The following is a 14006-nucleotide window of genomic DNA, read 5'->3' on the forward strand; positions in this document are numbered from 1 at the left end:
ATGACAGGTTTGCTTTTTAAAAAATTTGTATCAGTGTCTTGTTCCAAATTCAAAAGGAATGTATACTGGACCAAGATGAACTGATCTACTTCCCTCCAAAACATGCTCTGCAGATCAGGAAAAGTAGCCTTGTTGCCTTTGAGATTGGCTTCTTTCCTCACTACCCACCCACCCACCTCATATGAACATGCCACTCCAAACATATTTGTTTTCCCTCAAAATGGGGTTGCCAACCAATCACAGAGTTTTTTGGTCAATGATTTTTTCAAGATAAAGACCACATTTCATCAAACTATACAAGAGCACACTACTTTTCTGAGTAAAGCTATCAAGAATATGAAAACTACAGCAAGCATAATATAAAGGAGAAATTCAATACATTGCTATGTGTTTGGCTCGTGTTTGTCTGAAGGATGTGCCCTAGAGAATCACAGTGGGGGCTCATTATTTATTGGTGAGGAACAAACTAAAATTTATGTTAAACAATAGGATTTCAGCCACTGGATTCATATCATGAGAACAGAGAGGCTGTAGTAGGTGGCTATTGGAGAATACAGAATAATTTAGCCTTTATCTGAGGTACACTCTGAGAAAAAAGTATTTTCACGCATGTTTGTGACAAAGGCGCTAGAAGCTTCATACAGCCTGCTGATTGCACCCCTACAGGTTCTCTCTTTTGTTTTTCCTCTCATCTCATCTTTGCTCTTTCATGTCCATTACCAGGAATTACTGGAAAACTAACAATGATATTTCACCCAAACTTGTTCCTCTGGGTGAATCAAGCGAGAAAAAGAACTTGTCTTCTTGAAGCCAGAGAATCAACAAATTTAAAATAATTTATCTCAGAAGTCACTATTCTGCAAAGTATTTTGCTATTAAAGGTCCAAATGTGGCATATTGTGGTAGAATACAGGAAAACAAAAATATTTAGGACCACTCTAATATTAGTTGTATGTACATACTTCAAACTGTGAAATAGCTGCATGACTGCTAGTACTGAAAAACATGCACATTCTAGAAGTACACTTGTCAAACAACAGGGACATCACATCTGATGGCAAACCGAAATCTGCTGTTGTCCTACATATGAAATAAACCTTAGCCTAATAAATTATGGCTCTTTTCAATGTCCCGTCTTCTCTCAAGTCAATTTAAGAACTGCTTTATGCATCACAATTTAAATGGGTACATCTTAGAGATAGACTTACATTAACAAAAACACTGATTTGAAACATATAAAAAGATGAGAAAAAGAGAAATCACAGCAACATGTTGTGGGGTATGGCAATTGGTTGCAGCTTCCCAGCTTGTTTATATGCATGTACTACGAACATTATGAATTCACTGCGAACACAAAGCTCTTCTGTAACACATACACATTCAAATAAAATGTATCAAGGTTTAAAAAGCCACTGGTTGCTCTTCAACAATTGGCAATCTTCATTTGCCAAGGTAATTCCAGATCTAATACAGTACTATTGATACTAATTATTGGTTATTTGCCTGCAAACTATTATACTATTATCCCTATGGAACAGTTCTCATATAATAACCAATGGACCTCCTCAAAAAATAGCACTACTGCTCTGAAACCAGAAGTCATCATTTTGAATTAAACCTAAATATCTGTGTAACTTCATAGCCCAGATAAAACAGACATCATGGTCTTTGTTAATCCGAGACATACTCCTGCTCTAGCCTCACTAAAAAGTTGTCAGTGGGCATTAGGGGCAATCTCAAAATTATAAATGAAATCAGAACGTTTTAAGTACTGTACTAAAGGAGATAACACAAGTTTTTAAAAGGTTTTTCAAGAGCACCACAGGTTCTGCAGGCACAATACTAAAAGACAAGAAACAATTGTCAATAGCACATGTTTTTGACCAACATGATTAATTGCAGGAGTTGCTATTTCCATCTCTATGCTGAGGAATTTCTGGTCAGAGTATGAATAAAATTACATCCACCTAACCAACAATACATCCCTAATACATCTTAAGTGGTATCAGTAATTATCACAAGACACACAGCATAATTGATTTTTAATAACATGATTTCTGATTCCCAACTATATAACAGTTCCTTGTCCTCTGATAATTCAGTGAACAGAAGTAAAAAGGCTATTCCTTCTCCTCTTGAAGACAGAAACTGTATGCATCTATGCTGAGGTAAGACTATCAGATTTCAAACTTCTAACCAAAGTAATCATTAAATCAAAAGAAAATTCTGTTGCTGTTTCAAAGATTAAAAGTGATATTTGCTGAATACAGAACCAAAACTTTCGCATAGATATATATTACACTTCTATCAGATAGAACAACAGCAAAATGATGTATAAAACTAAATATTAATTTCATAACATAGATTGAGACACCATATCAAAGGTGTAGCTTTAAAGTCTATTAAGCCAACAAACATTTCTGGAGAAGAGTCTCAGACAAAAATTGTGCAAATAATAAAAACATTCTTTGCTGATTTGGGTAACATTCGCCTTCCAGATTTTTTTTAAATCCGTCTCCTAGGCTAAACTTATGCTCTCATTAAAACAAAAAGCAGGAATAGGGTTCAGATGTCAAGGAACAAGGAAAAGAACAAGGAAAATGACCACATCCACTATTGCACTATTCTATAATTGAACCCAATAGAAAAATTGGCATGAATTATATGTTGAATAGTTATTGTGGTTTCCACACTTAGTGTTAATAGTGCAGCTAAGAAAATGAATTAAATCCATCAAATACCTGAAGATACAAATGTGTTCCATAGCCAAAAGGAATTTTTATGTGGCTTTGTTTGAGCTGAAGACAATCCTCATACTGTATATTCTACTTCAAGAGTCACAAAGGGCAAACTTAATTGTGGAATAAATGGTACTTGATCCACTGAGATAGTTTATGTTTAGTTCCTTATTAGCTCATTCCATTACTGCATGTGTTTACTAGGCAAATCACTAAATTTAACATGTGCTTAGCTCTCCTGATCTTACAAAATGTGGATAGGGGATGTTACTTGCATTACTAGCTGGTCATCTGAGATTCCTAACAAACTGCAAGTCACTGTAGGACAGTGTTAACATCTCCTTTAAATACTAGCCATTAGCAGGAAGACTTGCTTTTGAGTTAGGACATTATCTGCAGTGCCATTGTTGCTCAAAATGTGTTGGGGAAGGAAAAAAGCTTTCAATAACTTTTCATTTCATGAATCTGCTACTTTCACATGAGTTTCTTTTTCTTCTAATGGCCGCCTCTCCTCTGTAATCCTAGCCAATGAAGAATCATGTAGTGAGCATGACATCGGTAACTTGGTGCTGCAATCATATTTGGCAAGCCAACAGTTTCAACAGGGGAAACTCACTGTATTTATTCTGAATGGGATTAATGTGGGACAAGTGGAGAGCAAGGGGACATTTCAGATGCCCCATGAAATCAGGCTGATGCCATGCTGTGCAAATGGCTTCCATGCCTCCCAGCACAGCACTGGAAGATTTCTATTTGGATCCAATCTTGATTGTACACACCATTAACATTACTAGATAGATGAGAATGCAGATAGCATAGAACAGCTATGTTATCTATGTCATACCTTACTAATAAACTTTACGTGTCTGCACTGGGGGTCTGGAACTGCTAACCTACTTGGACACATTTCCTTCATTCACACCTCCCTGTCTGAAATTTGCCTTATCTTTACAAAGGAGTGCAGGGGGAGGGAGAATGAGTTAAATAGGGAGTGTTTCATGTGAGGGAGGACAGGCTGGTCACCAAAGATACAGAATTTACAACATAGTGTTAATTATCTCCAAGTCAAGAGTGTTGTTAAAAATGTATGCAATTTTACTCAATCCCATTCAATAAAGATTAGGGTGGATAAAAATGAATGATTTTTTTAAAAAAAATCAAATTGATTTAAATCACAATTTAAATTTAAATCAAATCCACCCTGATTAAAATGCAGGATTGTGTCTCCCCAAGTCTTGAACTGTTAGTTCATAGCAACATTATCACTAAAGATTCAATTTCTTCCCTCCTCAGATTATCTCAGTCTATGACAGGAAAGAATGTTATTTGTCTTCTATGAAGAGAAACAGAAAATTCAGCAGAGAACTTGCTGATGTGATATCATAGAATACTGTTTTCATGATCCCTCAACAGTGGTTATGCTGCTTGCCTAAGGCAAGGGGAACTGCAGTCAAAGGACACTGAGGTCACTTGTCCACTTGTACACTGAAGTGTGTTTTAAGACCAAGAGGACAAGTAAATGGACCTCATCTAGTAAGACTCCCATGTGCATACATTTTAAATGAATCAAGTGAAATAATCACTGGACTCCTGAATTATTATGTGCTATATAAAGGTGACACAGGCCACTCATGACAAAATATTTTGTCTGGTGAATAACATAACATTGGCTAGGAAGGGAAAGGAACAACAGGGAAGTTTGGCCTTGGAGCTCAGAACGAAGCAGGACAAAGGCTAATAGAGTTTTGTCAAGAGAACAAGCTGGTCATCACAAACACTCTTTTCCAACAACACAAGAGGCGACTCTATACATGGAAATCACCAGATGGGCAATATCGAAATCAGATTGATTATATTCTCTGCAGCCAAAGATGGAGAAGCTCTATACAGTCAGCAAAAACAAGACCTGGAGCTGACTGCGGTTCTGATCATCAGCTTCTCATAGCAAAATTCAAGCTTAGACTGAAGAGATTAGGAAAAACCACTGGGCCACTCAGGTATCATCTAAACCAAATCCCTTATGAATACACAGTGGAAGTAAAGAACAGATTTAAGGAACTAGATTTGGTGGACAGAGTGCCTGAAGAACTTTGGATAGAGGCGCGTAACATTGTCCAGGAGGCAGCAACGAAAACCATCCCAAAGAAAAGGAAATGCAAGAAAGCAAAGTGGCTGTCCAACGAGGCCTTAGAAATAGCAGAGAGGAGAAGGGAAGCAAAATGCAAGGGAGATAGGGAAAGCTACAGAAACTTGAATGCAGACTTCCAAAGAATAGCAAGGAGAGACAAGAGGGCCTTCTTAAATGAACAATGCAAAGAAATAGAGGAAGATAACAGAAAAGGAAAGACCAGAGATCTGTTCAGGAAAATTGGACATATTAGAGGAACATTTTGCGCAAAGATGAACATGATAAAAGACAAAAATGGAAGGGACCTAACAGAAGCAGAAGACGTCAAGAAGAGGTGGCAAGAATACACAGAGGAATTATATCAGAAAGATTTGGATATCCCGGACAACCCAGACAATGTAGTTGCTGACCTTGAGCCAGACATCCTGGAGAGCGAAGTCAAGTGGGCCTTAGAAAGCCTGGCTAACAACAAGGCCAGTGGAGGTGATGGCATTCCAGTTGAACTATTTAAAATCTTGAAAGATGATGCTGTTAAGGTGCTACATTCAATATGCCAGCAAGTTTGGAAAACTCAACAGTGGCCAGAGGATTGGAAAAGATCAGTCTACATCCCAATCCCAAAGAAAGGCAGTGCCAAAGAATGCTCCAACTACCGTACAATTGCACTCATTTCGCACGCTAGCAAGGTTATGCTCAAAATCCTACAAGGTAGGCTTCAGCAGTATGTGGACCGAGAACTCCCAGAAGTACAAGCTGGATTCCGAAGAGGCAGAGGAACTCGAGACCAAATTGCTAACTTGCGCTGGATTATGGAGAAAGCCAGAGAGTTCCAGAAAAATATCTACTTCTGCTTCATCGACTATGCGAAAGCCTTTGACTGTGTGGACCACAGCAAACTATGGCAAGTTCTTAAAGAAATGGGAGTGCCTGACCACTTTATCTGTCTCCTGAGAAACCTATATGTGGGACAGGAAGCAACAGTTAGAACTGGTCATGGAACAACTGAGTGGTTCAAAATTGGGAAAGGAGTACGGCAAGGCTGTATATTGTCCCCCAGCTTATTTAACTTATATGCAGAATACATCATGCGGAAGGCTGGACTGGAAGAAACCCAAGCCGGAATTAAGATTGCCGGAAGAAATATCAACAACCTCCGATATGCAGATGATACCACTCTGATGGCAGAAAGTGAGGAGGAATTAAAGAACCTTGTAATGAGGGTGAAAGAGGAGAGTGCAAAAAACGGTCTGAAACTCAACATCAAAAAAACTAAGATCATGGCCACTGGTCCCATCACCTCCTGGGAAATTGAAGGGGAAGATATGGAGGCAGTGTCAAATTTTATCTTCCTGGGCTCCATGATCACTGCAGATGGAGACAGCAGCCCTGAAATTAAAAGGCGCCTTCTTCTTGGGAGGAAAGCGATGACAAATCTTGACAGCATCTTGAAAAGCAGAGACATCACCTTGCCAACAAAAGTCCGAATAGTCAAAGCTATGGTTTTTCCTGTCGTGATGTATGGAAGTGAGAGCTGGACCATAAAGAAAGCAGACCGCCGAAGAATTGATGCCTTTGAATTGTGGTGCTGGAGGAGACTCTTGAGAATCCCCTGGACTGCAAGGAGAACAAACCTATCAGTTCTAAAGGAAATCAACCCTGAATGCTCACTTGAAGGACAGATCCTGAAGCTGAGGCTCCAGTACTTTGGCCATCTCATGAGAAGAAAAGAGTCCCTGGAAAAAACCCTGATGTTAGGAAGGTGTGACGGCAAGAGGAGAAGGGGACGACCGAGGATGAGATGGCTGGACAGTGTCTGCGAAGCAACCAACATGAACCTGACACAACTCCGGGAGGCAGTAGAAGACAGGAGGGCCTGGCGTGCTCTGGTCCATGGGGTCACGAAGAGTCGGACACGACTAAACGACTAAACACACACAAACACACACAGGAAGGGAAAGACTCCCTTTTCCTCATGAGTGCTTAAGATGGATCCAGTGTTTGATTGGTCAAAGTTAACATGATGAATGAACTTCACTTACAAAGCTCACGTGTTGCCTTTCAAAGCAAGCTGTAGACTCATAGCCTTGAAGAATGATTTACCAAGCATAAGGAATCCATTCAAGCCACACTTGAATGTAACCAGTTTGCTTTAAAAAGTTATTGTTTGCACCATAGGGTGAAGATCCTATTTTAAGACTATTCTATACTCTTGCACAGAAGTAGCTAGAAATATTATTTTTGTAAGGAAGCACTTATGATCAATGGTTTACATTTTGCTAATTCTTTCTTCAAGAAAGGGGTTTGGGTGAAATACAGAGCTTCCAAAATCAACACTTACACCTATACTGGCTCCTGTTTGATATTCTGTATGGTCTTTATTTCATGTCTGAATTCTGAAAAAAAAGCATTTCGAAACTCATGGTAGCATGCAAAATATTGTTCGAACTATGAGGTCACATCATCTTTGGATATAGAACATTGAAAACAAAAAGGACAAGAAACCTAAAACAATGTATCACAATTTGCAACATATTAATGAGAAGAGTATACATAATCTGATATTAGACTAAATTGTATCAAAGAGGAAACAACTTCATCTTTCATCTCACCTTTGTAAATCACCCAGATCTTTTTTAGACAAAGGTCACCCACAGCCAGGTTAAATAAGCAAACTAAAATTCAAATTGTGCTCAACAATGACCATGGAAGATCACCAATATTCTCATTCATTTAGACAGCAGATTAGGCTTATCCACAACTTAAATGTGAAGAACCAAAGCAAAGAATTTAAGCTGCTTGCCAACAGTCACATGATAATTCAGCTGTAAAGCCAGATAAAAGGAAAATAAGGAACCCATGCCTGGACAGAGATCAGAATGGCAATTCTTCTTATCATGGATTTTTATTTGGTTCCACATACCTGGAATTAACAAATCTTGCAAAAATGATTGGGTTTCCTAGTAAGTGGCTAATACAGGAAAATGTGAGCAAAGTTATTAGTTTCAAGGCAACATCCTGTACTACAATTGTCATATGATTATTGTTGTGGTCTCATTTATCTAGGTGTGTATATATTTATTTTTAGAAATTGCTAAAAGCCAAGAATTTAAAGGAATAACATCAAAGGCCCACCTTGTCTGGCATTCTTTTTCTGCAATGCCCTACCAGGTGCAAATGTAAAGTCCACATGCAGGACATTAGCATAAAGGAACTCACTTCCTCATGTTTCCATACAAACTGGCACTAAGAGATACATTATCCTTGACACTCTCCTGACCAGTGGCCATTGATAGCAGCCTCCACAAATTTGCCCATCTCCTTAAGGCTGCCTTAAATTGGAGATAATCTATCCTCAACACACGTGTTATTGAAGACATCCATCTGAACTCAAGGGAACTTGTTTCCAAGCAAATAAATCTGCTTTAGGTTATGAACTAAACCTGAAAAAAATTGTGTTCATAAATATGAGCCTGCAAAAAGCCAGAGTTGAAAACTTCATCAAGTTTACAGAATGTGTTTCACTGACATTCCTAAAATGCTAATCTCAAATCTCTCTAATCACCAACACCACCAGCCAAATTTACCAAATGAAAATTTAGAAACATACTTATTTCACATGCAGGAACTGAAGGACTAAATGGAGTCAACAATTGCCATTGTTAGCTCTTAGATGTAGGGAAGAAAATACTTCTATGAAATATATTTTAAACTAGTATACACTGTTGTTCAACTGTAACTGCCACCAACATTAACAAGCAAAGCCAATGATGAGAGAAGCTGCAAATTATGGTCCAGCACCATCTGGAGGGCAACAAGTTACTCACCCTAATATACACCACATTAGTTTCCTTGACTCACAAATTCATACTTGAGAAAATCATATCAGGGAATACCACATATTTGTCTACATCTCCTAGCTAACCCAGGAGCCAGTTGCTTTCAAATGTATACCACAGCCTAAATCCAAACATGAGCCCCAACTAAAGCAGATTAATGAGATTTATGGACTATATGTAAGTTTCACTGCTTCAGTGGGTCCACTCTAGTTGGGATGAATAACTGGCTATAGGCCCATGACTTTCAACATTAAAAGAATACTGTGCAAACTCTACCCACCAAACACTAAGTTACTGAAGAAAAAAGCAGCTTTGGGAATAAACTGCTGGCCATAAATAATTAAATTTGGGGGGGGGGGATATTTTTAAGTTATGAACTGCTTAGATTTTTTTAAAAGAAAAAAACACAAACAAAACATAAAACCTAATGCAAAGCAATATAGGTTATAATTTATGCACCAAACAAGCCTATTTTCCAGCATCTTAGAGAAGACTCCAATTTTCTGAAAAAGTCTGTGGTTAATGTCATCTTTAAATTCTATGTTAGGAGGCCAGGGAAAACAAGGCATTCAGACAAGCCATCCTGAGGTTCTAGTGTATAAATACCTTAATCTCCAGCTCAACACATGGACAGCAAGTTGGGGAATGCTGATGTAGAGTAACCTTAAACTTAGGTTGCTATCTTCTGTGGGCAATGATGCTGGTAATTTTCATATAAGAATATAAACATGCAATTCTTCACCTGTATTCTGAAATAGTAGTCACTAGAGAACATTTCCCAATTGGGTCTGTTCAAGAGATGTATATAATGAAAAGAAATTATTTGGCAAATCATTAAGATCATTCTGAATGTTACTGTTAAACAGCACTTGAGAGAGGGTAAAGATTAAGTTCTCAAAAGATGCAGAGCTGGAAAATTCAACATCTCCCTAAGTTCCATTGATTCAAATGGGCCTACTCTTGTAAGTCACTACCAGAATAGGACCATTTGAATCAAAGGAACTTACACAGGAGTTGACTCATCAAACCCCTCTTATTCAAAGGGCCCACTCTAGTGCAACTTACTATGCTAAGCAACAGAATTTCAGATAATAGGTAGCTACTGTTTAAATCAATGCATTTAAATAAATATAACTGAATATGCAAGAACTTGTTTCTGTGCTGAAATATATTTACCTTTTCACAACCAAAAGCTTCCTATTATGAACCAATCACACAACTGTCTTGGAACAGAGAGTGTGAAATCGTAATGTTAACATTATTAAATGGCACTTAAAACAACTGTCTCATAAAGCAGCCTACAGAAGTCAATCTGGAGGGCAACAAGATGTTGACCTACAGAAGTCAACATATAAGATTAAACAAGAATATCAAAATAAAAGCAGTATGTATTTGAATTAGCTAAAGCAAGTCAAAAACATTAAAATAATGTGATGCCCCCTACTACTTTGTCTACAATATAAATCAGTATTTAACACACTTTAACTTCTTGATGCAACAACTCACTAAGAAATCAGAATCTCTACTATACTGTGCTGTAGAAGACAGGACTTCTTAGAGACAAGGTCAAAAAGGACACAATGATTGGCACTGCTCTTCCTTAAACAATATTAAAGATCATGTGCCTCAATGAAAAATAGAAGTAATACTAGACACAAGATCTACAAGGAAAAGCATTCTATACCCATTCCAATTTTGCATGCCTTGTTTATGTTTGAAATGTTCAATAAAGCAACCAGAAAACACGTTTATTTTATTATATTTTAGTACCAATCCTGAGCTGAGACAAGAGCCAGCACCAAGTTTTAGGTGCCCAGGTAACTAGACACCAGAGTTAATCATGCTCAGTACACATTTTAAAAAGAAGCTAGAAGGTGACAAGAAGCTACAAGAGTCATCATCCTTTAAAGTGCATGCAATCTAAAACCAATCTTAAGTATAGATTTAGCATTGACCTCGCCCTCAGAGGATAAAACACTAGTGTATGTATATATCATATTTAACACATATCTGTTACTCAATGGGAAATTTTCTTAACAGAGTGGTTGAAAATAATTAATACATTCAAGCTCATTTTAAACAGTTCTATTAACTTCATTTGGGATATTGGGAGGTTTTAAACATCTTTTTAAGATAAAAAAATTATGGAAGAATTGAAAAGTAAGTACCTCGATAGAAAATTTAAATCATGAATATTACAGCATACAGAATGAAAGGGTACCTTTATTATATTTTATACATCTTTCTCTAGTAGACCATGCTGTTAGACATGGACAGAAATTCAAACAATACAGAAGCCACTGGCAAGCTAACATACAAACAGGTTATGCAGAATACTAAAATATAATGAGAAGTCAGGACATCTGGAATCATAAAACTCACAAAAGTCAAAAGCTAAATTGAAATTACTTTTTAAAAAAGACAGAGGAAGCAGTTTTGACATTTGACAGATCTACTGTTTCAACTTTGCTTGCGGATACCCCCTATGAAATAGTGGCACAGATGAAATAACAGAATACAGTATGCAGAAGTATTTTGAAAATCATATTCACCCCTTTCAGTCTTATGAACTGAACACACACCACCAGCTACTAAACTTTAGCCAAGTGATGCTCCATGTTATTCAGAAACAGCCCACTGTTTTCTTATTTTTTTAAAAAAATCCAGAAACAAAGCCCCACCCAACAAGCTAAAGTTTCTGTATCTACATATTAAATATCCTACATATTCAAAGAGATGAGGAATTTGTTCAAGAGCAACATGTTGCAACCACCTTTGGTTACAGGGGAAAGAGGGGCTGGTTGAAAGAAGCAGCAGAACTGGGGGAGGAGAAACGACGACAAGGTAAAAATAAAAAGACAGGCAAATAAATCAAGCACTTAAAAAAAGAATAAAAGATTGTGTGTGGTTTGCTCTTTTCGTAGACGACATTTAGGACATGGCTGGCGGTTATTTCGCACGTTTTCACTGCAGGAGACTCCTTGTAGGCAGTAGCTCGAGAAAGGAGAAGGAGAAAGAGACACACACAGGGAAGAGAGAAAAAAGAAAATGGCGCAGAGACTAAGTCCCGACCGTCGACAAGGCGACTTTCCAGGAGGGAATTCGAGGCCAAGAGAGACTCAAAAAGGCTTTAAAAGGCCGGATCCGGAGTCTCTACAGTCCCCACTACCGAAATATGGCCTCGGAAGGGCCGAGGGGCTAACGATTTCGGAGTATTAGGAACCTCGATAGGAACAATGGGGCCGGTGAGCGAGGAGACGGGACTTAGTCTCTGGGACGCCATGTCTGTCCTTTACCTTCCCTCAGCAATAGAAGCGAAAGGCGGGGAACGAGGGGGAAACAGAAAGGAAACTGGGCAAATTCGACCCCTTCCTCGTTTAAAAGGCTTAAGGACAAGACACTCACCGTTCGCTCGGAAATCTGGATCGATCTATGCGGGGAAGGGAGGGGGGGAAGAAAGAAAAATATACGTTTTAAAAATCCAAGACTCAGGAACTATTTGACATAAAAAAAACACACACATGTGTTTTTTAAAAGGAAACGCTCATCAAGGGGAGGAAAGGAGTCAACCCGACGGGTTTTAAAAACTAAGAGACGGCTATACTTCGAAGCAGGGCCCTTTTAAAGACCTATATTAGGGAAGGGAGCCATAGACATCTGCTCCCTACCCTCCCCCCCACACACGTTAAGTTTTGCCCTCCTGTTGTAATTGCCTTCTCTCTTGTGCGGCGGGGTTTTGTGTTCCCACGAGATTCCCTCGGATCATTTTTATGTACCCTATTCGTCCTCTAAAGGGAGGGAGGGGGGCAAATTTCCCCACCCAAAGGAAGAAGTTAAAGAGAATTTGTGGGTTGTGGGGAGAGAGAAGGATGGCAGGGCGGCGGTTTCTCCTAGGCACTGCCTCCACAGGCATAATAGGTACCTTGAATGGAGCCATGGGAGAGATTTAAGAGACGAAGGCCTGCCGGAAGAAGGGATCTGGTGGGATGGAGACGAAGGAAGAGGCATCCGATGCCTAAAACCCCCGGGACCATATCATTTCGGGAGAGAAAGCAGTGGATCCTTCTCTTGGTGGGCCCAACGACCGCCCTTCTCCCCAAACCTCATAAGAGCCCCCTCCCCACTTTCCATTTCTTATGTTTGTTCTTGTTTCTGAGGCAGAATTGTCTACTACAGTTTCTGCCGAGAGGCTAAATTGCGGCTGGACGGGGCTTTCCTTCTCCCTCTCGCCCTCAAAATGCCCCCATTTTTCCTCTCAAAGGGAAACCTAGGCCTCTCTGGGCACGGACTCTTCTCCCCTTCCACAACGGACCCAAACATGGGGAGGCCTCTTACCTGGGAGTCGTTGTGTAGCTGATCCCCACTCATGCCTATAAAGCGGCGTGTAGGGAGGGCAAGCCTGGCGAGACGCCTGAGGAGTAGGAAAGTCTTGAGGCCAAAGGCAGAACGCAGCCCCCTCACATAGAACAGTCAGTTGTGTAACAGACTAAGTCCTCATTTCCTCCAACTGCGCAGGCGCAGCGTCTTTTAAACCACGGGGCGGAGTTGAGCAAAACGGCAGAGGAGGGACAACACGTTCGGAGGGTAGGAAACTTATTTGCATAGCCCGGCCCAACCGCTTCTCCTCTTTCAATCACGAGCTACAGGACCTTTTATTTGCATTTGCACCACGCCCACCAGCTGTTGGTTATCCCCGCCTCCCTTGCCCAGCCTCAGTCGAGCTCATTCAGTCACGCCCCTTCCTTCTCTGCCATTTACGAAAAATGCCGGTCGCTTTTTTTTTTTTGGAACTCCCGTCTTTCAAAACGCCGGTTTCTATTTTACATATCCGGTCACGCCTCTTGCATGCCACCAATGGACAGCAAGAGGCGGAGTTGCCTAATTTACATAGGGAGACGCGTTTTCCTTGCAGTTCGTGAAAGATGGTTTTCCCGCAGCTCATTGTGCAAGACTCAGAAAGGACTCCATGCGCGTGCGCACATTTTCTCATTTCCCCCCCCCTTCCGCCCCATACGGCTCTCTATGGAGGCTCACAAGCCTGATACATGTTTTGCACTATTCTGGATGCCCGTCAACAGGCACGCATGTTATTATAGCTGTTATAATTATCAGATGCTTATTATCAGATGTTTCCATGCAGCCTTCAGTTCCAGTGTTTTTTGTTGTTTTGTGTCTCAAGTCAGAACAGACTTACAGCGACCCTAATAGGGTTTCAAGTGAGATATTTAAAGAGGGATTTTGCCAGTTCCACTCCCCCAGTGAGTTTTCATAGCCACGTGGAGATTCGAATCCTGTTCTCCATAG

The 14006-nt window shown here is 39.8% G+C and overlaps 1 protein-coding gene across 1 annotated transcript in view; it reads right to left on the minus strand.

Annotated features, from left to right (window-relative positions):
* TOP1 (DNA topoisomerase I) overlaps nt 1-13301 on the minus strand; it is an 82625-nt gene extending 69324 nt beyond the window's left edge. The window contains exons 1-2 of the mRNA XM_020789227.3: nt 13038-13301; nt 12108-12132 (exon numbers count right to left, since the gene is read on the minus strand). Of these exons, the coding sequence (XP_020644886.3) occupies nt 12108-12132; nt 13038-13070 (58 nt within the window). The 5' untranslated portion in view covers nt 13071-13301. The remainder of the gene's footprint in view (nt 1-12107; nt 12133-13037) is intronic.
* Nucleotides 13302-14006: the final 705 nt, after the last annotated feature.

This window comes from Pogona vitticeps, chromosome 4 (assembly GCF_051106095.1).
Source record: "Pogona vitticeps strain Pit_001003342236 chromosome 4, PviZW2.1, whole genome shotgun sequence".
NCBI classification, from domain to species: domain Eukaryota; kingdom Metazoa; phylum Chordata; class Lepidosauria; order Squamata; family Agamidae; genus Pogona; species Pogona vitticeps.